Source organism: Festucalex cinctus, chromosome 12 (assembly GCF_051991245.1).
Source record: "Festucalex cinctus isolate MCC-2025b chromosome 12, RoL_Fcin_1.0, whole genome shotgun sequence".
In the NCBI taxonomy this organism is placed as follows: domain Eukaryota; kingdom Metazoa; phylum Chordata; class Actinopteri; order Syngnathiformes; family Syngnathidae; genus Festucalex; species Festucalex cinctus.
This window is the reverse complement of record NC_135422.1, coordinates 21,752,990-21,778,778: the sequence shown is the minus strand read 5'-3', so window position 1 is coordinate 21,778,778 and position 25,789 is coordinate 21,752,990. Positions and strand designations below refer to the sequence as shown.

At 40.8% G+C, this 25,789-nt stretch overlaps 1 protein-coding gene and 1 long non-coding RNA gene across 12 annotated transcripts; one reads left to right on the top strand and one right to left on the bottom strand.

Moving 5' to 3' along the window:
• Window positions 1-6,794: 6,794 nt before the first annotated feature.
• On the top strand, window positions 6,795-7,539 carry LOC144031390 (uncharacterized). The gene is made up of 3 exons (XR_013287519.1): window positions 6,795-6,920; window positions 7,091-7,162; window positions 7,395-7,539. It is a non-coding gene; the product is annotated as an uncharacterized LOC144031390 (long non-coding RNA).
• Window positions 7,540-8,569: 1,030 nt separating this feature from the next.
• On the bottom strand, window positions 8,570-25,746 carry LOC144031303 (uncharacterized). 11 transcript variants are annotated; one of them, XM_077538308.1, is made up of 18 exons: window positions 22,435-25,746; window positions 21,198-21,305; window positions 19,217-19,350; window positions 17,681-17,837; window positions 17,244-17,436; window positions 17,103-17,153; window positions 16,833-16,883; window positions 16,514-16,564; window positions 16,242-16,292; window positions 15,974-16,024; window positions 15,655-15,705; window positions 15,393-15,443; window positions 15,057-15,107; window positions 13,529-13,585; window positions 12,947-13,003; window positions 10,708-12,721; window positions 10,419-10,562; window positions 8,570-8,969 (listed from the first exon to the last, which is right to left on the bottom strand). In XM_077538308.1, the coding sequence occupies exons 3-18, from the start codon at window positions 19,344-19,346 to the stop codon at window positions 8,725-8,727; spliced, it is 3,405 nt and encodes a 1,134-aa protein (XP_077394434.1). In that variant the 5' UTR covers window positions 19,347-19,350; window positions 21,198-21,305; window positions 22,435-25,746; the 3' UTR covers window positions 8,570-8,724. The 11 variants fall into 11 exon arrangements, with proteins under 11 accessions (XP_077394434.1, XP_077394435.1, XP_077394429.1 ...); XM_077538309.1 differs by having other exon boundaries at window positions 19,217-19,346; XM_077538303.1 differs by having other exon boundaries at window positions 19,217-21,305.
• Between the last annotated feature and the right edge of the window lie 43 nt (window positions 25,747-25,789).

The following is a 25,789-nucleotide window of genomic DNA, read 5'->3' as shown; positions in this document are numbered from 1 at the left end:
ATCCCTGAACAAGGTGATTTTTGGTTGCTACTTTGTTTTCTAGAACTTTTTCCATGAGCAAGGTGATTTTCTGTTGGTACTTTTGTGAACAATAAACTGTGGACTTTGTCGCTCACTCTGCATCCTGGGTCCTGGCCTTGCTTTGCCTCACGGCACATAACACAAACATGGCGTTAATTGTATTTTTTTTATTCTTTCATTAGAAATTCAGATTTATTTATTTTAGTAAGGCCATGCTATATTAAATAATGTCCCACGCTACCAGATATAAATTGTTAAAGTATATTTTTCCATAGCCTAAAACAGGGGTGGCCAGGTTTGGTCCTCGAGAGCCCACAAGCACACTTGATTCGTGATCAGGATTGTTAGCAGGCTTCTGCAAAGCTGGCTGATGAGCTGATGATTAGATTCAGCTGCGCTGAAGGAGGGAGACATGGAAGACAGGCTGGATAGGGGCTCTCAAGGATCGAACTTGGGCACCACTGGCCTAAAAGATGACGCTGGAAGCATTGGAGAGGTTGTAGGCAAAATAGAGGAACTTGTACTAGCATCACAGAACCTGAGTCCCAGATATTACAACAGCAATGAAAGAGCTCACCGGTGTTGCTTGAGGACAGAGTTGGCCTGAATACTGCCCAGATACAGATCATCAAGCAGGGGTTTAGCTGTGTCATACGCATGAGTAAGTGCAGTGAACAGTTTCCATCAATTGAATTTTCTATGCATCAGAACTTTGAACTTTTGATGCACAAAGTTTCTACTCAAGTGCAGCTGTTTTTTTTCATTGGCTGCAACACTTAATTAAGCATTTTGGAAAATTGTTTTCAAACACGTTTTAGGCAGAACAACGCCAGAGATAAAGCAGCTCCGGAAAGGCATAAAAGAAACCGGTGTTTGGCTTATCGTGTCAGCCGGAAGGGACGTGGCTGACTTGTTCTTCCTGAGAGAACACAAGTGCAATCCCCAGGTACGATGTCACTACTGCATACTGCATAGATGCATCACCAAAGAAACCAAGGAGTTGGGGGGTGGATGATAATTTGTTTTGCACACTGCAACGGATGACTGTTTGCCTATCGATGTGGGCTCCTACTGTGATTGTGTCATTGCCATACTCCGCCTGACGTAGGCATTCTCGAAATACCTGAATTTCTGTGACTAGGTCATGATTGATCACATCCAGTGGCCAACCGTGACTGAAGATGAGGACGATAAAGATTATGCACTTGAAACTAGGGGTGGGACAAAAAACCGATTCGACCGAACCATCGGTCGTCAAGGGGAGCTAAACGACCGTATCGGTAGCAGACTTGTCAACCGATACAAAATCCGCCAGGAATCCTTAGATACATTGCTTGTAAAGCTGTGGACCGGATATCGCGAGGCTGTGAATCGGTTTCGAGTGAGGCTTTATGGTTTTCATAACAATAGCAAGAGTTCTGCGCCGTGCTCGACTTGTTTTGTTTACATTTCAGTAGCATCACTATTCAAGCTACTTCCCTGTTTACAGAGAGCTAGCAAAGTAGCGCTCAGAGACGCTTCATTCCCCGGATGTTGTAAACATAATGCAAAGACGTTACGCACCTTGGGGAGGAGCCTACCGTCAACGCCGTGCTCGCGACACGGCGCGCGCGCGCACAACGAGTGACAACATGCAACAGTTAGCAGAAGCTAACCCATTGCTATCGAGTCCTCTTGGTGCACTTGTATGTCCCGGGCCGGTGTTGTGCCGCAAATGGCATCCCGCCTGAAAATGCATCCCCTCTCGCGGGAGCGCACTTACATCACTCACTTACGTCGCCCTAACCATACTTCGATTTAAAGTCATAGTGCCATGAAATTCACCCAGGTTGCAGGAGCCACTTTTGTTTATACTTTAGCGTTGGTGGTGGTTGAGAAGGTGTGTGTGTGGGTTTGCGTGTGTGTGTGTGTGTTTGGGTCTGATATATTTTGTACTTTTTTGAAACAGCGTTACGCCTGAGACAGCCACTTTTGTGTGTGCTTTAGCATGGGGGTGGGGGGGTCGTGATAAGACGCGAGGGTGGGGGGGTATAGATTATGTAGTTGTTGTTTTTTTAGACAGTGATATGCCTGAGACGAGCCACTTTTGTATGTGCTTTAGCGTGTGTGTTGGAATATAAACTGTCGCAAAAACAATACATGTTTTTAACTGAAAAGTATGTTCTGCTTTAAAGAAATTTTATTTTCTATTTTATTTTTATTATTATTATTATTATTATTATCAATTCAATCTCTGGTGTAATAACCTTATTTATTGATTGATTGATTTAATTATTTATTTTATTATCTGTTCTCATTGCTGCTGGACATGTAAATTTCCCAGAGGGAGCCATCCCAAAGGGATCAATAAAGTCAAGTCTAAGTCTAAAGCTTATACCCAAGTACTGTGCATTGCTTTGCAACGGGACAAGACAAGAAACAAGTGTTTTCTGCACATCTTCTAAGGACGTGCATGTCACCGTTTAAAACGTCATCCATCCAACCATCTTCACCCTTATCCTTGCTTGGGTCAATACTCGTGCTTTAAAAATATGACCATGTGGGGATGCAGTCCAGCAGGCATATTTAACATTCACCTTGCCTGAAATTGCATCCCCATGCATCTTTGGTTAGGATGCTCATGGGGACTTCAAATTCACCCCACTTACTCTTAGTAGTCCCCTGGGCCTCCCCTGAAAAGCATGTGAGGATTGGACAAACAGAAATGGATTTAGGGGGGGGGATGCATAATCAGGCAACCTGGGAAAAACGCATTGCCTGGAATTGCATCCCCATGCATATCTGGTTAGGATGCTCATGGGGACTTCAAATTCACCCCACTTACTCTTGCTAGTCCCCTGGGCCTCCCCTGAAAAGCATGTGAGGATTGGACAAACAGAAATGGATTTAGGGGGGGGATGCATAATCAGGCAACCTGGGAAAAACGCATTGCCTGGAATTGCATCCCCATGCATATCTGGCTAGGATGCTCATGGGGACTTCAAATTCACCCCACTTACTCTTGCTCGTCCCCTGGGCCTCCCCTGAAAAGCATGTGAGGATTGGACAAACAGAAATTGTTTTAGGGGGGGGGGGGGATGCATAATCAGGCAACCTGGGAAAAACGCACTGCCTGGAATTGCATCCCCATGCATATCTGGTTAGGATGCTCATGGCGACTTCAAATTCACCCCACTTACTCTTGCTCGTCCCCTGGGCCTCCCCTGAAAAGCATGTGAGGATTGGACAAACAGAAATTGTTTTAGGGGGGGGGGGGGGGGATGCATAATCAGGCAACCTGGGAAAAACGCACTGCCTGGAATTGCATCCCCATGCATATCTGGTTAGGATGCTCATGGGGACTTCAAATTCACCCCACTTACTCTTAGTAGTCCCCTGGGCCTCCCCTGAAAAGCATGTGAGGATTGGACAAACAGAAATGGATTTAGGGGGGGGGATGCATAATCAGGCAACCTGGGAAAAACGCATTGCCTGGAATTGCATCCCCATGCATATCTGGTTAGGATGCTCATGGGGACTTCAAATTCACCCCACTTACTCTTGCTAGTCCCCTGGGCCTCCCCTGAAAAGCATGTGAGGATTGGACAAACAGAAATGGATTTAGGGGGGGGATGCATAATCAGGCAACCTGGGAAAAACGCATTGCCTGGAATTGCATCCCCATGCATATCTGGCTAGGATGCTCATGGGGACTTCAAATTCACCCCACTTACTCTTGCTCGTCCCCTGGGCCTCCCCTGAAAAGCATGTGAGGATTGGACAAACAGAAATTGTTTTAGGGGGGGGGGGGGGGGGATGCATAATCAGGCAACCTGGGAAAAACGCACTGCCTGGAATTGCATCCCCATGCATATCTGGTTAGGATGCTCATGGCGACTTCAAATTCACCCCACTTACTCTTGCTCGTCCCCTGGGCCTCCCCTGAAAAGCATGTGAGGATTGGACAAACAGAAATTGTTTTAGGGGGGGGGGGGGGATGCATAATCAGGCAACCTGGGAAAAACGCACTGCCTGGAATTGCATCCCCATGCATATCTGGCTAGGATGCTCATGGGGACTTCAAATTCACCCCACTTACTCTTGCTCGTCCCCTGGGCCTCCCCTGAAAAGCATGTGAGGATTGGACAAACAGAAATTGTTTTAGGGGGGGGATGCATAATCAGGCAACCTGGGAAAAACGCACTGCCTGGAATTGCATCCCCATGCATATCTGGTTAGGATGCTCATGGGGACTTCAAATTCACCCCACTTACTCTTGCTAGTCCCCTGGGCCTCCCCTGAAAAGCATGTGAGGATTGGACAAACAGAAATTGTTTTAGGGGGGGGGGGGGGGGGGATGCATAATCAGGCAACCTGGGAAAAACGCACTGCCTGGAATTGCATCCCCATGCATATCTGGTTAGGATGCTCATGGGGACTTCAAATTCACCCCACTTACTCTTGCTAGTCCCCTGGGCCTCCCCTGAAAAGCATGTGAGGATTGGACAAACAGAAATTGTTTTAGGGGGGGGGATGCATAATCAGGCAACCTGGGAAAAACGCACTGCCTGGAATTGCATCCCCATGCATATCTGGCTAGGATGCTCATGGGGACTTCAAATTCACCCCACTTACTCTTGCTCGTCCCCTGGGCCTCCCCTGAAAAGCATGTGAGGATTGGACAAACAGAAATTGTTTTAGGGGGGGGGGATGCATAATCAGGCAACCTGGGAAAAACGCACTGCCTGGAATTGCATCCCCATGCATATCTGGCTAGGATGCTCATGGGGACTTCAAATTCACCCCACTTACTCTTGCTCGTCCCCTGGGCCTCCCCTGAAAAGCATGTGAGGATTGGACAAACAGAAATTGTTTTAGGGGGGGATGCATAATCAGGCAACCTGGGAAAAACGCACTGCCTGGAATTGCATCCCCATGCATATCTGGTTAGGATGCTCATGGGGACTTATAGCATGTAGCCTACCTATTGGTCTTTTTGTTTTTTGTTTTTAATGACAACGTATCAATCTGCGATGGGTGATGCAGTCACAGTAAACAGATTGATTGCTAGGTAGGTTTTCTCATTTGTTTCAGTGTTTACTTTTTAAAAAGAATATTACAACACTCTTTTATACATTTTTTCAAATGATGCATTTGATTGTCTATCCTTTAACCAATTGGTTCTCAACCTTTTTTCATTTATGTAACCACAGTGTAAGTATTTTTTTCTTCCAGCTATTGCCTACCCCCGAACCACTGCAAAGCATTTTTGGTTGAAAAGCATAAATAATTCAAATAAAGTGTTTTGATTTATTCAACTTTGGAACTTCAATTAATTAATCTCTTGAATTTTTTGAAAATAAAAATAGTTTACTAAAAAGAAATAACCAATTAAATGAATTATAGATTTATGCACACAAAAATAAATCACTATTCACTGTTTTCCTTTTGGTCAAAGATCTGTTCTCAAAAATAAATACCGGTAACTATCTTAATTTTAAATAAAGTTTTTACATGATTGACAGGTGATGCTCGGTGGGTCGAACCATTCTCTTATGGGGTAGATCAAAATTTTGAAGTCTATGAAGTTGAATAACATTTGTTTTATGAACTTCTATTTTATTGAATTATTTGCATATTTTAGTAATTATTTTTAAAGCATTTTTGCATGGATGCTACTTTTTAATTTTGTTTTTTTAATGTCACGAACCCCCTGGAGTTCTTTCACGTTCCCCAAGGAGAGGCCTATAACCTCATTTCACCAAACAGAGGTCTAGTATTATTATGAAAATGGAGCCTTCACTCTATAACGTAATTCTAACGTACAAAACCAAAGGGCTATATTCGGCGGGCATATCAAAAAAGGAAAAAAATGAAATTCGTCGAAAGTCCGCAAAATATGACGTGGAAGGTGAGTGGTATTTTCAGAGACTAATTAAAGTCATTTCAAGTAGTACGTCGTTAAAATCTGACGGCCAAATGGCGAAGTTGCCTTGGTTTAGGGTACTACAAAAAGTAATACGACCAGAAAAGGAAATCATGCACGCATTTTGCGTGTTTCTTTCGACTGTAAGCGGACATAAGTACTATAATTAAACGTCAAAATCAATTAACAGAATGTTCTTCTCTTCACAATTAAGCTTGGTTGGAGACAAGAAAAGGTGGAATAATGGAAATGACAGCTAATGCTACTCCCCCAAATGTACAAATAACTTTTCTAATTTCTGTACATGTCCTATACAGGTGAATTTATTCTACACCAGTAATTACGCATGTCTCCCCAAGAAACGGGTGCAAAACACATTCAGCGACATGTGTTGGCACTATAGAGAGCTTTCCAAAACAATATTGGCTGCTGCTATGTTCCTTCTGAGATGTTCTCATATTATTTCTGTTGAAACATAAAAGATATAAAAACTTTTAATACATCCCTATAATTTTCCTCTTTAAGACAATACTAGTTATGTTATCAATGATTAAAAATAATTGCAATGGTTATTGCAGCAAATCACACACAATAATCCCTACTTGCAGTAATATTTGCTTTGCCTGTGTGTCCCCACCCCCCTTTCTCACTTGTTCTTTTTTTTTTTTTTTTTGTTTTGTTTTGTTTTGTTTTTTAAACCAAGCCACAGGTTTCTCTCTAAATTAATAATAGGATAGAAATTTAAATAGTAAATAGTAAAGTATTTCTAGGAGTTAATATGCTTTCCATTTTCTTTTTCAGGAGAGCATTTGTACTACAAAGCTAAAGCCAGACAAAGCAAAATCAAAGTTGTGTGTGGGTCGGAAGAGGCCAATGATATTTTCATCGACTTTCCTGCCAGTGCGACTGGAGCTCACACTGGGCAAAAGAAGACACGGCATGCCATTTGTCAAAGATTTTACTGGCCCGGAATGGCTGCTGATATTGATAATGGGTAATCCCACAATACTGCAAGCTAATATGCTTTAAATAAAATTCTACGAGATTATTTTACACAGTTATTAGTGCATGTGCTTTTATTTTCACACAGAACATGGAATATCATCAACCACAACCACAATGCTAGCTGATGGCAACATTTTCATGTACATGTGTTCTTTGCAGGTATCACAATGTACAGTTTGCCAGGCCAGCCAGAAAATGATAAAAAAGGAGGTGCAGTATACTCCTATAAAGGTAAACATTCTGTAGATTTATTATACGACATAGCTTATCATCTATGGTTCACAGAAGAATTGCTAAAAAATTGTAATTTGAAACCCAATAGGGAGGTTAATTACTTCTGCACAACAGCATGTTAACATATTAAGATAGGGGTTGGCATTTCTTTTTATTTACACAGGCAATTATTTAAATTGTTCCCAAGGATGGTGATCTTAATCTGATTTTCTTTATTCTTCTTTTTTAGGTCACACACCCTTTTGAACTTGTGGGCATGGACCTGATTGGAAAACTTACAAAAACAAAAAATGGGAATGAATACATTTGTGTAATGATAGATTATTACACAAAATGGCCACAGGCATATCCACTTCCGAACAAAACTGCTGCACAAGTATCGTCTTGCATATTGAAATTTTTTCATCAGTTTGAGGCACCAAAGAGAATATTGACGGACCAGGGGAAAGAATTTGTGAATGCGGTAAATACTGTATCAACTGTATACTGTAAAACTGTAAAACTTCACGGAGTGCATTTAATTATGTACTGTACACACACACACACACACCCCTACACACACACACACACACATACTCGCTTAAGTCCATTTCGGGGACACCATTCTGATACCCTACCTTTGAGGACACCACTTTCTGAATGTCTTAGAAAGATGCAAGTTGGTGTAATACAACACAAAAAAATCACAGAATGTAAAAATCACCTGGGAATTGAGCTTCCATCAAGATTTCACAGACCTGAATTTTTACCTTGAGATTGGGGACAGGGGAATTTTAATGTCCATTTTGGGGACCTCAGCAATACACGAATACACAAACTAATTCAAGTCACCTTTGAGGACCTTACCTTCCTTTGGGGACAAAGGTAAAAATACTATGTACATCATACATATTTAAGCATCCAGCAGTGAGAATCAATCTCAACACTGTTGAATACAGTATATGAAGGAGTTCACCTCTGAATGAAACCAAAATCACCTCAGACTGACAAGAAATGATCATTACATGTATAATCATTTCATGTTTTAAATGAGGGTGTGGCAATTTCCTCTGATGGCACCTTAAAAATCAACACCAAATACCTGCAAAAACAAAAAACATTTCCATAATAAAGACAATCAGTATGTTTCTATGCTTCCAGAATTGTGACCCAATTTCTTGACAGAAATGGTCTGTTGTGATTGTTTCTGCTGTATGTTGTTTTTAAAGTGATACTTTGCTAATATTGCTATTTTTAGTCAGATTTAATACTTTGCCTATCATGAATAACATTTTTAATGTACAGTTATTTGAAAATGCATTTAGTGAAATAACAGTATATTCAACACATACAACAAAGACATCGAACCAGTGTTGGAGGGATGCACTGTTAAAGAAGGAGGAAAAAAAACCCAACAAATTAGAATTTGGTGTCAGTTTATATTTAACAATATATACAACAACATAACAATATAACAATATAACAAGCAAAATATAACATTGGTGTACCAATACTATCCGAACAAGTGAGGAGAGTGCATCACTTATAGGAGGATTTCTTAAAATAACGAACCAAGAGACTTAGCATTTGGCAGAAGCCCTTCTCTTTAAGGTCGTAATGCGGTTTCTGACAAAGTTTTTGACACCAGTCCAAGTGCGATTTTTTAGGGCATGTGGTTCAGAATTAATACAGCGAAGGCAGTCCAACTTTTGTGGTACCTGGCATTTATGGATGAAGTGCATCATGTGCTTTTCGACAGCATATATTTCAGCATCGGTCCACTTACGTTTGGTGATGCCTCCTGTCATCTGGGAAACTCCCATATCTGTTAAAAGACAAACGCTGTCAAAAAATTTCAGTCCAAATTAAAAAAGTCAAAACATGACCTCTGCTCTTTTAGTTCCAATGTTGAATGCAAGTACGACATTGGTAAAGTAATACTGTTCCTTGTCTTCATAGGACCAAAGCTTAAAAATTAAATATACCTTTAAAATTTTAGCCTGGTCTATAGAGCGATGAGTGTTCACTCAAAGAATGCAAAGATGTAATCTCCCTTCTCCACGGGTTTTCATTTGAATAAAATGCAAAAATAGGCTTACTCGCCATTGTTAAGAAATGCAGCCACCGGTGGCCTAGTGTTGCACAGGATACCAGTATTAGTACCGTACCTCATTGTTTCAGTGTCAAAAACTGCTCGGTATCACTTTTTTTTTTTTTTTTTTTAAATAGCACCGGTATCTAAAATATATGTAGTCTACATTGTAGACATCAGTAAGTGGCACACCTCTTTAGTGCGTGAAGGCAGGAATATTGCTGCAAGCACTCCGTGACGTGCCAAGTGTTACATGGAGTTTTTTGCCTACATGGCCAACAGTCACAGCAAACCTGTAAGGCTTTTTTTAAGTTACTGTGGCTCGAGGCGAGGACAACTTCAATATGGCCAAGCACCTCGCTAATGGATGTGTCCCATTAAAAAACAAAAACAACAAAATTGTAACCACTGCCATTCTTATTTGAACTATTATTCTTATTATTGCAACACGGACCTATTATATGTTCCTTGTTTAAAAAAAAAAAAAAAAAAAAAAAAAAAAAAAAAAAAAAAAAATGAAAGAGTCTCTTGAATTTACAGAATACATACACGTAATGGTGCACGGTCAGTATTAGGGATGTTCGATACAATTTTTTTTCTCCAACTGATAATGATATCAAATATCGATACCACTAGTCAATAAAATTCCCCACCCATAAATGACAGATTATTTTAAAGAAAGACATCTATATCCCAATATATTATTTTTCCTTAAAATTGCATGAAGTTAATGGCAATTTTGTGTTCATATAATTTCTTGTCCCGTTTCGTAAAACGGCTGCAGGAGGGTGGCATTTAAATGTATCGGTCACCGCCGTGAGTACTGACACCTTAAAATAAGACTGGTATTGGCACCGATACCCGATATCAGTAGTCACCCATCATAGACAGTGGGATGCCACCTCTGTTTCAATTTGAGCCAGGAAAAACCCTGGTGTTGAGCTTAACTGCATTTTTGCTTTGTTCCTTGTTTCTGTAAATAACAGGAGAGTCAACTAAATTAAACCATGGTTACTGCAGTCTATCCATTATTTTCATAACCTTCCAAATGAACACCCATACTTATTTTACAGAACCTTACCTAGGAGAATCAATTACGTAGTATAGGCCAGTGAAAACCAAAATCAATTACGTAGTATAGGCCAGTGAAAAACAGTTTCTCTATCTAATTTTTGTTTGTACCTTCAATGAGAGTGGTCTTGGAAGAAGATGGAAGGGATGTTGCAGCCTCTTCCTCAACATCTGCTTCCCCTGTAGCTTCTGGGACTGTGAGATCACTTTCCTCATCGCTTGATTCCTCTGGGTCTTGTGTAGAGTCAACTTTTTCTGAAAATAGAGCAAAAACATTGAAGATTGTAGCTTTCAAAGAAGTGTTCTGTTAACGTGTGAGAGAACAAGCTAATTTAGCAGAAAGACAATCTTGACTTGGCAGCATTCACAATATGTTGTACCAATAAACACACATCCATACCTTGCGGGTCAATCTGAACGTCATCAAGGGTTTGACCTTTATACTGGGAGAGGGTTCCTTGCTCCACAGCTAACAACATTTTGCTCATTTTGGCAAGCTGTAGTGTTCCTTGTGGTAGTCGATAATACTGCCTGTGCACACGAATGTCATGTCCCAGAAAGTCCGCAAGTTGGTCTGCTTCATTTTCTTGAAGATTAAGAACCTGTGACATTGTAGCTATGTGCTTCCTGAGCCTTGTTGATGTTAAGGCCTCTGGATTTTTAGCACCACTCTCCTTTGCAAGCTTTTGGATGCACTCTCCCCCTCTGTAAGCAGTCATGGCTTCCGGTCTTCCAAACATGAATACATTTTCTTTTAAGACTCCACACATCTCACGGGTTTGAGCTAGGAGCTCCATGGCTGAGACCATTGATGGTTTTAGGAGCACAGGGACACCTCTTCCTCGTTTCCCCCTGATTTCTAATCTAGTGAAAAACTCGCACATCTTGTTCTCCAGAGGGGTGAGACAGGCTGCCATGTCCTCGTTATGTTCCAGCTCTTTCCTTTCTACGAAAGTAGACAGTTCCATTCTTGACACCTCTCCTTCTCTTCTTCTGTTGAAAATTATCACCTGAGCCAGTGTCACTTTCGCCAGTGCTGCATAATTACTCGCAGAAGGACAGAGTTTAAGCATTCTTTCTGCAACTTCTCTACTCTTTTCCACATGTTCGTCCAAAAGTTTGACATCTTCAGTGAAAGGTAAAATCTGTGGTGCATTCCACTTTGCCTCTGTCATTGTCGTCGTCGCACCTCTGCTAATCAATGCCTTCCATCTGAAATTTTTGATTGTCTTAAATTCTCTAGCATATTCCAACAAGCACTCATCTCTGTCAACTGAAGACAAACTATCACTTTCAATCAGCTCACTAAGTACACCCAGACTGTGACCAATTTTTAAGGCTAAGGAGGGTTTTTTGTATGTGTTGTTTTCCGAGTTGTGCCCAGCCAATACCTTCACTGCAGTTATCACACGATTAAAGTTTGCAGGATAGATGAGCTCCACTGCCTTGCGAATAGATGAATTCTTCCGGGCCTCTGTCAGCAGTCTACCAAGTTCTCTAAGTCTTTGCCTTATGTAGTCATGTCGGTTCTTTCTTGATCCATTTAGATCAAAGAGATGCTGTCCAAACTTTAAGAGTAGGTCGTCGTCATAGATCACACGAGTCACCTCATCGTAGATCATGCAGGAAAGTACAGTTTTTAATCCGTCACTAATTTCACATGCTACTGCAGTTTTTAATGCACATCTTGATTGAACTCGCTTTTTAGAAACACCTAATTCCTTCTCAGATTTTTTCTTGGCAGGACAGATTTTAATGTGCTTCCAGATTGTTTTCTTGGCATAGAGCCCTTGGCAATGAAAACAATGGATAAAATCGGAACCTTGTTTTCTTTCCCGAGGTCTATAGCAGGCCTGCAGATCTCCTTCTCCACTCCTCACAATAAGAGAATTGTGAGCATAATTTCCACGGCGTCGTAAAATATTCAACTCATCTCGTCTTGCCTGTGAATTCTTTGGATGCATGAATGCTTTCGCAACCTCTTCTTTATCTGCATGCTTAGCTTCTAGATGTCTTGCAATTTTTGATGAGGGCGTTAGACAATACAGACAGTAGTTCCGTTTATCATATACTCTCTTAATTTTAGAGTTTGAGGGTGGAGACACTTTGATAGATTCTGAAATACACTGGACTCTGCTTTTTTTCAGAGGACTTTGGTTTCTTGTCCCAGAGACCTTAAGTAGGCTCCTCTTCCTTGAAGTGTTTGTCTTTGTCTTCTCAGAGGTTTGAGCATCAATAGCTGAATTAGCCAAAGATGGGAAGACAGATGAAGATGATGTTTTCTCCAGTGGACACAAGTCTATGCTATCGTCAGAGTCGAACATATTTTGTTTTTCTGTTTCTGGAATATAATCTTTATCATCATAGTCTGTATCATCAGAGATCTCCGGTGATTCGTCCAAACATGTGGAAGACTGAAGAAAAGAAAAAGTGTACAGTTACCATAATGTATTGAGGAAAAACGTTTCTTTGTAAATCACATCTTTTTTTTTGTCTGTAGAATGTGAAAAAATAAGACATTCACATAAGGACATATATAAAGGCCAAACTACTCATGTCATTACAGATTAATATAAATTTTATCCTATTTTTTCACGCATGAAAATCTAACAGTGATAACTTGTATTTATTAACCTTACCTGAGGACTATTGGCAACATTTAGGATATCATCTGTGACTTCACATAATGGTGTCTGCTGAAATGACAAATACAAAAAATGATTACAAGAAAAAAAAAAAAAAAAAAAAAAAAAAAGAAAAAAAAATGCTAAAAATAATTTCACACTTAATTTTATAGGTGTTCAGGTGACTGCATCTATGGCAGGACATTTCAACTTAACATTGTCTATCCATAATTTTGGGGTCATTCAAAACAGCCAATTTGCCCTGACCTAATTGGTCCAGGCATTACTACAAACATACCAAACCATACTATTTGTTTGTTCAAATCACACCACACAAGGAACGTTATTACGATAGCCATGTGGACCGATAATTTTAGGGCCAATCAAAACAGAGAGACACGCACAATATGCCATAACCTAATTCACTAAAGGAATTTTTTGGGCTCCTCCACCCCACCACTTTTCAATACAATAATGACCTGTCAAATCTGTGTCTTTACAATTAATTTAAAAATACAACATGTTTTATCAAATTCAATTAACCATTCAGCCCTAATCAGTGCATGGTACAACGGTGTGGGAGAAACTGGATCTTACCTGAGGCCTGTCGCCAGCATCCATCCTGTCATCTCCCACCTCGAGAGGTGGTGTCTGCTGACAAAGATCAAACGTATAGGAATAAAAAACATGATAGAGAAAACAACATTACACAATGATATTTTTAGATAATTTTATATGCTTATATTTTACGGCTTCAGGTGACTGCGTTTGTTGCATTTTGGGACATTTTTTAGCGTCAAGCTAACTGGTCAAAGTTGAACGTGGACAATCCATACTTTTGGGGTCATTCAAACACTTCATGTCCAAGTCCAACTGAAAACAATACTGCAGCTATGGCTACCCATACTTTTTAAGTCATTTAAAACAAAGACACGCTTGATACTCAAATCATACTGGGGGACAGCAATTACGATAGGTGTGGCTTTTCATACTTTTCGGGTCATTAAAGACACAGATACACACTTGACACCAAAGCCTAATTGGGGACAGTCATTGTGACACCCCCGGTCTAGACATACTTTTGGGGTCATTTTACATATATGCACACACACTTGATACACAAGTCAGATTGGGGACAGTCCTAACTCTTGTAGCTATAGCGATCCATACTTTTGGGGTCATTCAAAAGACACTAGCACACACACTTGATACCCAAGTCAAATTGGGGACAGGCATCACTATTGTAGCTTTAGCGATCCATACTTTTGGGGTCATTCAAAAGACACTAGCACACACACTTGATACCCAAGTCAAATTGGGGACAGGCATCACTATTGTAGCTATAGCGATCCATACTTTTGGGGTCATTCAAAATACACTAGCACACACACTTAACACCCAAACCTAACTGGGGACAGTCACTGTAATAGCTATATCTATCCATACTTTTGGGGTCATTCAAAACACACTAGCACATACACTTGATACCCAAGTCAAATTGGGGACAGGCATCACTATTGTAGCTTTAGCGATCCATACTTTTGGGGTCATTCAAAAGACACTAGCACACACACTTGATACCCAAGTCAAATTGGGGACAGGCATCACTATTGTAGCTATAGCGATCCATACTTTTGGGGTCATTCAAAATACACTAGCACACACACTTAACACCCAAACCTAACTGGGGACAGTCACTGTAATAGCTATATCTATCCATACTTTTGGGGTCATTCAAAACACACTAGCACATACACTTGATACCCAAGTCAAATTGGGGACAGTTATCACTACAGTAGCTATGGTGATCCATACTTTTGGGGTCATTCAAAACACACAAGCACACACAATTAACACCCAAACCTAAATGGGGATTGTCATTGTGATAGCTACGCCCATCCATAATTTTGGGGCCATTTTAAACAAACTGAGGAACACACTTGCTACTCATGGCATGGAATGTATCACCTGCAAAAAGTTGGGGAACACTGTATATCCATTATTTTTGGGGGGGTGAAATGCAATTAGATCATTTTCCACACTCGTTCAGCCCTAACTACAACACGAAAAATCAGTTTAGCCGAAAACAATACATGAAACAGCAGTTTTAGAAACTGGATCTTACCTGACATCTGTCGCCAGCACTCATGTCTTCAGCAACTTCAAGAGATGGTGTCTGCTCAAACAAGAATAGACAATATGGAAAACATGACGGAGCAACCCTAACATGGCACAATACGATACTTAGGCTGCTTTTGGGTCTATTCATAACGAGAGAAATTTTCATGACCTAATCTGGGACAGTTGTGTGAATATAGGTCGAAAACGTTTTGCAAGTCATTGTATTTGTTTATACGTTAATACAATGCTCCAACTACATTTGAGCTGTGGTTTCGTAAAAACAAACAATTCCCCCTATATTAAATGATAGAAGCAGTGTGTAGTAGAACCTGTATTTTACCTTAGGTCTTTTGCTAGCACTCGTGTCTTCAGCGGCCTCAAGTGATGGTGTCTGCTCAAAGACGAAAAGAAAGTATATGGAGAACGTGAGAGCAATCATAACATAGCACAATTAGAGAGATATATAGGTCGAAAAATATTTGCAAATCCTGTTGTATTTGTTTACAATGCCCCAACTACTTTTGAGTCGGGGTTTTGTAAAAACACACAATTTCCCCTATATTAAATGATAGAAGCTGTGTCAAGTAGAACCTGTATTTTACCTTAGGTCTTTTGCTTGAACTCGTGTGTGCAGCGGCCTCAAGTGATGGTGTCTGCTCAATGACGAAAAGAAAATACATGGAAAACGTGAGAGCAATCATAACACAGCACAATAAGATACATACTTTTGGGTCTATTCAAAAGAAGACAGACAAATTATCACCTAATCGGGGACAGTTACAGGTCGCAAAAAGATTTGCAAATCATATTGTATTTGTTTACAATGCACCAACTACTTTTGAGTTGGAATTTCGTAAAAACACACACAATTTTGCCTATATTAAATGATAGAAGCAGTGTGTAGTAGAACCTGTATTTTACCTTAGGTCTTTTGCTCGCACTCATGTCTTCAGCGGCCTCAAGTGATGGTGTCTGCTCAAAGAGGAAAAAAGAATATATGGAAAACGTGATAGAGCAATTATAACATGGCACAATAAGATACATATATATAGGTCGAAAACGATTTGCAAACCATATTGTATTTGTTTACAATGCCCCAATTACTTTTGAGTTGGGGTTTCGTAAAAACACACACAATTTCGCCTATATTAAATGATAGAAGCAGTGTGTAGTAGAACCTGTATTTTACCTTAGGTCTTTTGTTCGCACTCGTGTCTTCAGCGGCCTCAAGTGATGGTGTCTGTTCAAACAGGAAAAGAGAATATATGGAAAACATGATAGAGCAACCATAACATGGCACAATAAGATACCGGTACATATATATAGGGCGAAAAAGATTTGTAAATCCTATTGTATTTGTTCACAATGCCCCAACTACTTTTGAGTTGGAGTTTCGTCAAAACACACAATTTTCCCTATATTAAATGATAGAAGCTGTGTCAAGTAGAACCTGTATTTTACCTTAGGTCTTTTGCTTGAACTCGTGTGTGCAGCGGCCTCAAGTGATGGTGTCTGCTCAATGACGAAAAGAAAATACATGGAAAACGTGAGAGCAATCATAACACAGCACAATAAGATACATACTTTTGGGTCTATTCAAAAGAAGACAGACAAATTATCACCTAATCGGGGACAGTTACAGGTCGCAAAAAGATTTGCAAATCATATTGTATTTGTTTACAATGCACCAACTACTTTTGAGTTGGAATTTCGTAAAAACACACACAATTTTGCCTATATTAAATGATAGAAGCAGTGTGTAGTAGAACCTGTATTTTACCTTAGGTCTTTTGCTAGCACTCGTGTCTTCAGCGGCCTCAAGTGATGGTGTCTGCTCAAAGAGGAAAAGACAATATATGGAAACCATGATAGAGCAATCATAACATGGCACAATAAGATACCAGTACATATCTAGGTCAAAAAAGATTTGTAAATCCTATTGTACTTGTTTACAATGCCCCAACTACTTTTGAGTTGGGGTTTCGTAAAAACACACACAATTTCCCCTATATTAAATGATAGAAGCAGTGTAGTAGAACCTGTATTTCACCTTAGGTCTTTTGCTTGCATTCGTGTCTTCAGCGGCCTCAAGTGATGGTGTCTGCTCAAAGAGGAAAAGACAATATATGGAAAACATGATAGCACAAACATAACATGAATAAGTTACAAGATGACATAAATGACCCAATACCTTTTTGCGCCAAGGCCAGTCTGAATTTCCGTAGTTATACGACAATTCTTCACCTGGAGCGATGTCTCGGATTGCAAAAAGGCAAAGATGTGGCAAACCACCAACTTCAATAACCTTCATCTTGCAGTTTGGCTTTATGTGGTTGTCATTTACGAGCCTTCCCAATGACTGGTCTTCATCTGATGCATCAAGACTGGAGGGGGGGAGGGAAATAAGAGTGGAAGCTGCCTGCCCAGTATAGATATGATTCAAATGGAAAAGGGAAGTCTAGAGTTTGAAGTTTTATCTAACGGCTGAGCAAAGGCATAGATCATGCCTGATCTATGCATTACGTAGTACTCATTCATAGCGAATGTTGACTACACATCTGTGTTTGTTTTTTTTGTCCATAAACATTCCAAACAACTCAACTCAAGTTCAGATAGAGAAATACTTACCACCAACCTTTACCTCTCCAGTTGAAATAAAATAGGAAGACTGCTTCTTGTTCATTACGCTCCAAATTTTGCTCAAGACCTTGTTCACAAAGCTTTCCACGGTACTCCAGCACAAATTCTTCTTTGGTAAAAGTCTGTGTAGCAACCACACCTCGACCTTGAGGAGAGGCGAGAAAAAAATAAAAATAATCTAATCAACAGTAGTCGTAATTAGTCGACTAATCAGAACATACAGCATTTTGCACCAACAAGCAAATGCGCTTTTTAAAACCATCATTAGTTAACAATTTGAATTCTTTAAAAGTATAGACAAATAATGAAGATAATTAAGATTATATACATTGAACTTTGATTAGATTTTGCAGCTTGTACCATCATTCCTGACATGTTTATTAAAGATGGAGACAAACTGATGACAAAACTGTGACTTTAGATTTTTTTTTTGGCTGTAAATATTTTGAAATTGAACCAAAACTATGCAGACTGGCACCAATACTGTGAAACTGTACATGACTATCACGATACCAGAAACATGCTTTTTAAATGCTGCCATGAAAGGAAGGTGTGAATCGTATTAAGTATTTTAGTTGATATTTGCCCTTTAGCTTCTGACTCAGTTGTTAACATGGGTTAGCGCTAAAGACTAAAATAATCTATTCAGAAAATACTAATTTAATATATATTTTAACCCTATTTTATATTGTGATATACAGTGGTCCATCCCTACTTCGCAGTTCACTTATTGTTGATTCACTCTATCGCAGATTTTTACCACCAATTTCAATGGTGAGTACCCCATAAAATTATTTATGCTGCTATTTGTCCTTTTTTGTATGAGTAAATATAGACAGCGCTTTCTTGTATTTAACACAATCTATGACACTTTTAATCAAAATATATAATATTTGGTAAATTAAGAAACGTGTCATGACAGGTTTAAAAAAAAAAAGTTAACATTTTACTTTTTAATTCTTAGCAAGTCAGTGTCGAGCTATTTTTATAACAGGTCAAAGTTTTTCATACGTGTCACTTTATTTAACCACTACGACCTCGAGGAAATTCACCACACCCGTAACAAGTGAGGGAACACTGTATACCATTAGCATAGGGCTGCAATTGATATCGTAATGTGAATTTTTCCCCATATCAAATGGTGTTTCCAAACAAAATACACAAGTACTGAATTAGTGTTGCCTCTGATAACAAGATCGACTCAAAGATCAATGCTACTTTTGATACTTCATTTGATGTGCTGTATTTGCATCATCATAAAGAAAAGCGGTGGTATTAATCAGCACACACACAAGGAGCAAAGTGGCAAAATCTCCACACAGCAAAACAAAATGTACACACAAGTCACATTTTGATCTAAAATCTATTAGTGGCCACCAAAATGAATCTGTAGCAGCCTACTACAGATGCATGTATGTGGAAAACATGTCTTAATTTGCAGTTGGTTAATTGCAGCTATGAGAGCCATTCATATCATGCACATAAACAAAGATCAAATTAATGTCTTGAAAAATGTATACTCACCTTTGAATGGGTTAATGAAGGACTCTCTAAGTCCCATCTTATCCTTTTCCAATAGTACATGCTGCTCAGCATCTTTTTGTGGAGTGACCCGATTCCTCCGCCTTTGCACTGTTCTTCCATTGTTTGCCATCTTTCTATGGCAAAGAGGGTTTTGGTTATCAAGGCGGATTATGTAACTCACTCTGAACATTATCTTAAAAAGTCTACATAAACATATCCAAAATTACACACTCATAGTTCCACACCTCATGCTTTAGAGACTGCAGCTACACATTTGTTTCCCATTATGAACACATTTACCAATTAATGTCATCTTCTAGGTGAATGGCAGTTAGTCCAAGAAGTAAAATGGATGAAACTTAACCACAGGGAGTAGACAGAGATTTGTGTGTCATTCGGGCCCCCCCAAATCCAATTTAAGAGACACACCAATACAGTAAATACTATATGTGTATCATACATACAGCCAAACGTTTTTGCCACGTGACATTCATCAGAAATCTAGCCGACCGCTCCAGTGAGAGAGACCACTGTGCGTATGCACCTTTTTGGCACAATACAAAAGGAGAAGAGGTAATTAAGCCACAATGAGCATTAACGATGTCAGCCATTATTTTACCCAGTTCATCTACTGTTCTGTCTTTCTGGGGTTAAAGACTTCTACACTCTGCCCTGGTATTATCCACGAAGTCAAAATGTGTCCATATGTGCGTCTTTTTCTGTCGCTCATTTTGTAAAACAACGTGTCATCAGCTTGACTTGACTTGACTTCGTGTTCACTCCTTTCTCTCTTGCGCTTCCCTGCATATAAATTGCACCCCCACGTGAGGTGTCCTCCCGCCCCCTACAATTGACCAATTACGAGCGTGCATGGTAAAGAGCAAGCTGGAACTGGAGCTTCGACTAATTAGGGCATGAGGCCAGTTTGAGGTAACTTCCCCACCGCCAACCTGGCCAGTACGGAATGAACGAGAAGAGAGAAACTTCCCCTCCCCCCCTCCTTGGCCACTGGCCAGTAGCGAGTGAGTGAACGAGAAAGAGGCTACAGGCAGAAGCCTACTGTCCACCTGTTCGCAAACGACATCAGTAATGCTGAGACGGTTCGCATAACAAAATATATGCGTTACTAGAGGCATATTTTTGACCAAAAATTTGTTCGTAATTTAAAAACTTAATTTAAAAAAAAAAAAAAAAAAAAGTGCTGGCCAGTACGGAATGAACGAGAAGAGAGAAACTTCCCCTCCCCCTCCTTGGCCACTGGCCAGTAGCGAGTGAGTGAACGAGAAAAAGAGGCTACACGCAGAAGCCTACTGTCGTTCACCTGTTCGCAAACGACATCAGTAATGCTGAGACGGTTTGCATAACAAAATATATGCGTCACTAGAGGCATATCTTCGACCAAAAATTTGTTCGTAATTAAAAAAAAAAAAAAAAGTGCTGGCCAGTACGGAATGAACGAGAAGAGAGAAACTTCCCCTCCCCCCCTCCTTGGCCACTGGCCAGTAGCGAGTGAGTGAACGAGAAAAAGAGGCTACACGCAGAAGCCTACTGTCGTTCACCTGTTCGCAAACTACATCAGCAATGCTGAGACGGTTTGCATAACAAAATATATGCGTCACTAGAGTCATATTTTCGACCAAAAATTTGTTTGGAATTAAAAAAGCTAATTAAAGAAAAAAAAAGCGGGGTGGGTGGGTGGGGGGTAGTTTGTTTGGGGGGGAATTTTTCGTAACTGGAGATTCCGCTGCATTTTAGGACAAGGCTTGTTAGCGCAAGCCTAATGAGTTTGAAATTTCCTCTAACTTAGCGAGGTCAAGGCTGCAAGCTCCAGTCAGCAGTATGCCAACAAACAACGTGCAATGTCTTAGGTTACTGAAAAATATCTAGCGCCCTCGAATTTACAGGCATATCAGTCAGTATATGGAAAATGCTGCTCAAAAAGCGATCGTTTTAAAATACTTAAGACAGTTTAGTAGCCTACCTTCGAACAGAACGGCGCCAACTCCAAGACTAACGCGAAGTCCAGCTTTCCCGCGACTACACAGGAAATGACGTCGACAAAATGGGGCGGGTCACACTTTTTTGTCACCTGACATGCACAATATGCGCAACAGTTAATATAATAAATGAATAAAAGGTATTTTGATTTTATCTTTAAAGGAAAATAAGTGTAGGCATTGTTTGATAGTTATTTTAATTTGCATTTCTTATCTCTGCTCCGCTGCATGTAAATGTACATGGGTAATTTTCTAATTTCACCATATGTGTTCATGTTATTTTGTTGAAATGTTTCTTCTTCCTGACATGTATATGATGATATATTGTTTGTCTTTAGTGAAGCATAAACTAACCTACAGTATACCAATTTTGGTCATATCACCCGGCCCTAATAAATAATAATGACAGCTAATTCATCATCTATCCATTTTCATGCACAATATTCAGAATTCCACTTTTAGCACAACAAATTTAAGATTTTATTCATCACACTCCATTGACGAAACACATTATTTTTGTCAATACAGTGAGTAAACGTTAAGCAGATTTTGTCACAGATTTTGTCTTCTATAACTCCATAATCTACTGGCAGAGACATGCAAAACCTGCCAATTATCTGTTGTTTGCACCGAATAATCAGTTTATTTTTCATACAGCACTATGCACCTTATATGATAGTGTAGATTGGATATTAATCATAACGGATGGTAAAATTCGGTCCTTGACTAACAGTAGGCCCTACTTAAAGCTACTCCAACTAAAGTGAGACTACTTAAAGTGTAGCTGACACGCAAGCTACGTATCGTGGCCTAATTATCACTTGATCAATCATTTGCAATGTCAGAAACCTGAATGTAGCATATTTTTTAATCAACTTATCCAGGCCTGGACTGGCCATCTGGCATACTGGGCACATGCCCGGTGGGCCTATTGGGGCTGATGCAGTGCTTTTTAATTATTATTTTCCTACTTTTTACACCAAGAGGCTGGCCCACAATTTAGAGGGACCAGTCTGTTAGTTAAGTTCGAATACAGATAGCCAACTGAAACATCATCAATAAACATCAGTGGCAAAACTACATTAGGCAGGAGGCCGGTGGGCCTAAGTCAAAATGTCAGGGCCTATTTTATTTTTTGTGCCAGTCCAGCTCTAGACTTATCTATCATTAAACATTGTTTCTTAACATACAGTTAGCAATTTGTAATCACAGGTGTCTTACCTTTTAATGGTTTGTTGCTTCTGGCGTCCTCTTCTCGTGTCATGAAAGTTTCCTGTAAACTACATGCATTGAACCCTGGGAGCGGAGAGAGGGGTGCATGCAGGTATGGCAGGCTTTCTGTCCATATCAAAATTTTATAAATCGATATTTGGTTGCTTGTTGATGTTGGAATATTTTAGTGGTAATATTCATGTTAAAATGGCATATCTTGCATTCAGTCATTCGTGAGCTATTTGAACAGCACAACACTGAGACCACAGACCATGGTCAAAATCTGTGGATAAGTGGTTCGGATCATTGAGTGTCAAGGGGGGTCCCCTAGTGCAAGACCACATCTGGACAGACGACTATGCTGTTGTTAGATGTTGACATTCCTATTCTAATTGTTCTTACTAAGTCAGATTGTCCCATCACTGGTCAGCTATTTTTAGACAGGCCAGTGGAATATTCTTGTCTTGAGAACTAGCTCATGTTTTCACATACACATTGTTGTGTTTCAATTTTGTTTGAGTTGGTTTTGTTTTATTTTGGTAAGTGTCTTATGTTCCTGTGGTTCCCCTGTCTCGTTATGTCTGATTAGGTCCACCTGTGTGTCATTCCCCTTCCCAGTGTGTGTTGACCAATCAACGCCCTCTCCCTAGTGTGTTCCCCAGGTGTTTCTCATTAGTGTTGGTGTATTTAGGCTGTTGGTTTTGTCTTGTCTGTGTGGGATCATTGTCTATGTCAGGGCTTCATGGTGAAGTTTGTTTAAGTGGTGGGCTGTTGGGGTTGTCTATGCTGAAGTTGTTTGTTAATTGAGTCTCCCTCAAGACTCCGCCAGTCTGTCTTCCTCATGTCCATACCAAATCATGCCCAGTCTTCTCAGGTTCCATCCAGTCAAAGTTATTCTCATATCTGTTTGTCTCCCGGCCAAGTTTCTCTACCTTTGGGTCTATCCACCACAGCCAAATTCCACAGTTCATGACACAATTAGCCCACCAACAAGGACCCGGTGGAAGCCTCAAAACCCCATTCCGGCTTCAAGCCCCTGTCCCGGCACTTTGGCGGTTTCCAGCCCCCGTCCCGGCGCCTATGCACTCCCTGGCTGTTCGCCTGTGCCTCGGCCGCCTCTTGACGCTTCTCCTGAGCCACGGCCGCCTCTTGACTCTTCTCCTGAACCACACCCGCCCCAGGATGCTTCGCCTGTGCCGCTGCTGCCGCTACAGCCCCAGGACGTTCCTGGCCGACGCAGCCCCCCAGCCTCTCAGTTCCTGGCCGACGCAGCCCCCCAGCCTCTCAGTTCCTGGCCGACGCAGCCCCCCAGCCTCTCAGTTCCTGGCCGACGCAGCCCCCCAGCCTCTCAGTTCCTGGCTGACGCAGCCCCCGGCCTCTCTGTCCCTGGTGGATTGCCGCCGTCCCAGGTCCCCCCGTTGGGGCCGGTTGCTGCAGTCTCCTTGTCTCAGCTGCCGCAGCCCCAAGTTTATTCGTCTCCGCTGCCGCAGCCCCAAGTTTATTCGTCTCGGCTGCTGCAGCCCCAAATTCCTTCGTCTCTGCCACAATCTCCAGCCCAGGGTCTAACCCCAGGAGGCACGAGTACGGCGGATGATCCCGGATCCAGTGTCTGCCGGCGCAAGCGATGAGCCCACCGCAAGGTCCTTGGTGGGGTCAGGGGTCCATACTGAAGTTTAAGTGTCGTTCTGTTGTTTTTTGTCTATGCCAAGGTTGTTTGTTAATCTAGTTCACCACGTCTACTCCTGTCTCCATGTTAATCCAAGTCTGTCCATGTCTCAAGTCTCCACGATTACTCAAGTGTCTCCCCGTTTCCGCCAAGTGTCTCCCTCCCTGTCCCTGCCAAATCTGTCCACGTTCCATCCAGTCAATAAAGTTATTCTCATTTCTGTTTGTCTCCTTGCCATGTTTTACTGCCTTTGGATCTATCCACCACACACAATTAATGACACGTCAGTTTGTTTGTTTTTTGCATGTCTCTTTTAACTTCCCTCCATCACCTGGCTCTCCTTTTCCTCCTTGTAACTGCTCTGCAGACAAGGGGGGAATATAATTGGATACAATTAACTTCAAAGTGGCAGTTTGTTGCCTCAACTCTGCAAGTAGCCAAGCATTTGGCCCTGCTTACACGTCCCCTCAAAAAAAGGGAAAAGGGCTCATTATTGACAGTCTTACCCGTTATTGATGCATGTTATGGAAACAATGGCTTGAATATTTCTTGACAATATGTGACCTCAATATTCTAAACATGATGTTCTTATTAATTTTACATTTGTGAAATATGAGTTATGAATCAAAATCCATCCGTTTTTATCTATCTCAGCGGGTGGCCATTTTGCCACTTGCTGTTGACTGAAGATAACATCACAGTTGCTCGGGGCTCAGGCAATGACCAGTCACAGCTCACCTGTTTTCTAAAGTTGTGCTGTGATTGGTTATTAGTTGTAAACTGAATAACATTATTGTTTTTCACTTGAGAGCAAGTGGCAAACTATCTGCTTTGTGATATTAATAAAAACTGCTGGATTTGGCTGGTTATATTCCACTCATGCAATATTAACCAAAATACCATATTTAGTACTTAGGGTGGGAGGAAAGATACACGGAAAGTTTGCATTGTACTTGTAAAAAAAAAAAAAAAAAGTGTACAGTACATGTTTTGATGCCAGCATGTCTGACGGATCTGTTCGAAAATAGCTCACCAGTGATTGGACACTGTGTCTTGACTGATGACTGAAGTCGTTGCATTTGTATTGCTGTTGCTGCTATCACAGACTGTTCAGGACCTAGGCTTGGAAAACCCTTGTAGTCTTCTTTTCCCGCCAAATCTAAATGATATTGATTCACGTACCCTACAAGTTGCTCCACCGGAACCATTGTGTGTTCTGGGTTTTAGCACTCTATTCAAAATTAGGTGTTTAGAAGGTCACACTAAAGTCACACAGGGCCTCTCAACCGCCTCTTTGTTAGTGTGTTTAGACCTCGTTGCTCGGCCCTGCAACCAGAGGTACCTACTTTCCACATACTGCATGTTAAAGGCGACCCCTACTTCATCGTGTACCCAAAATTTCAGCCTCCACGATAAAGCCTAAGAGTAACAAAGGTCGTGCCAAAGTCACAGAGGCCACCCGGTTTGAAATAGTGCGTGTATGAACATGTATGGTAGATGCTTGTGCCAACCTTTCCATTGCGTTGGAGCATCGTCATTTGGCTCCACCAGCAGCAAGAGTATGTCAGAGCTGGAATCCTGTACATTTATCCTGGGTGTCCACCCACTTCTCCAAGGTCAAAGGTCAAAGGCATCACATCAAAATCACGAGAGCTCCCTTTTCAATGAAGGCGCCGGGTGCTTTGCCAATGCATCAAG

Excerpts from the sequence above, each read along its gene's own strand:
- LOC144031303 (XM_077538303.1), bottom strand. The coding sequence starts at position 19,406 with ATGTTCAGAGTGAGTTACATAATCCGCCTTGATAACCAAAACCCTCTT. Across the intron at positions 15,444-15,654 it reads GTTCAAGCAAAAGACCTAAG|ACACCATCACTTGAGGCCGC; the intron begins GTAAAATACAGG and ends GTCTTTGAGCAG. Across the intron at positions 12,722-12,946 it reads ATGTTGCCAATAGTCCTCAG|TCTTCCACATGTTTGGACGA; the intron begins GTAAGGTTAATA and ends TCTTTTCTTCAG.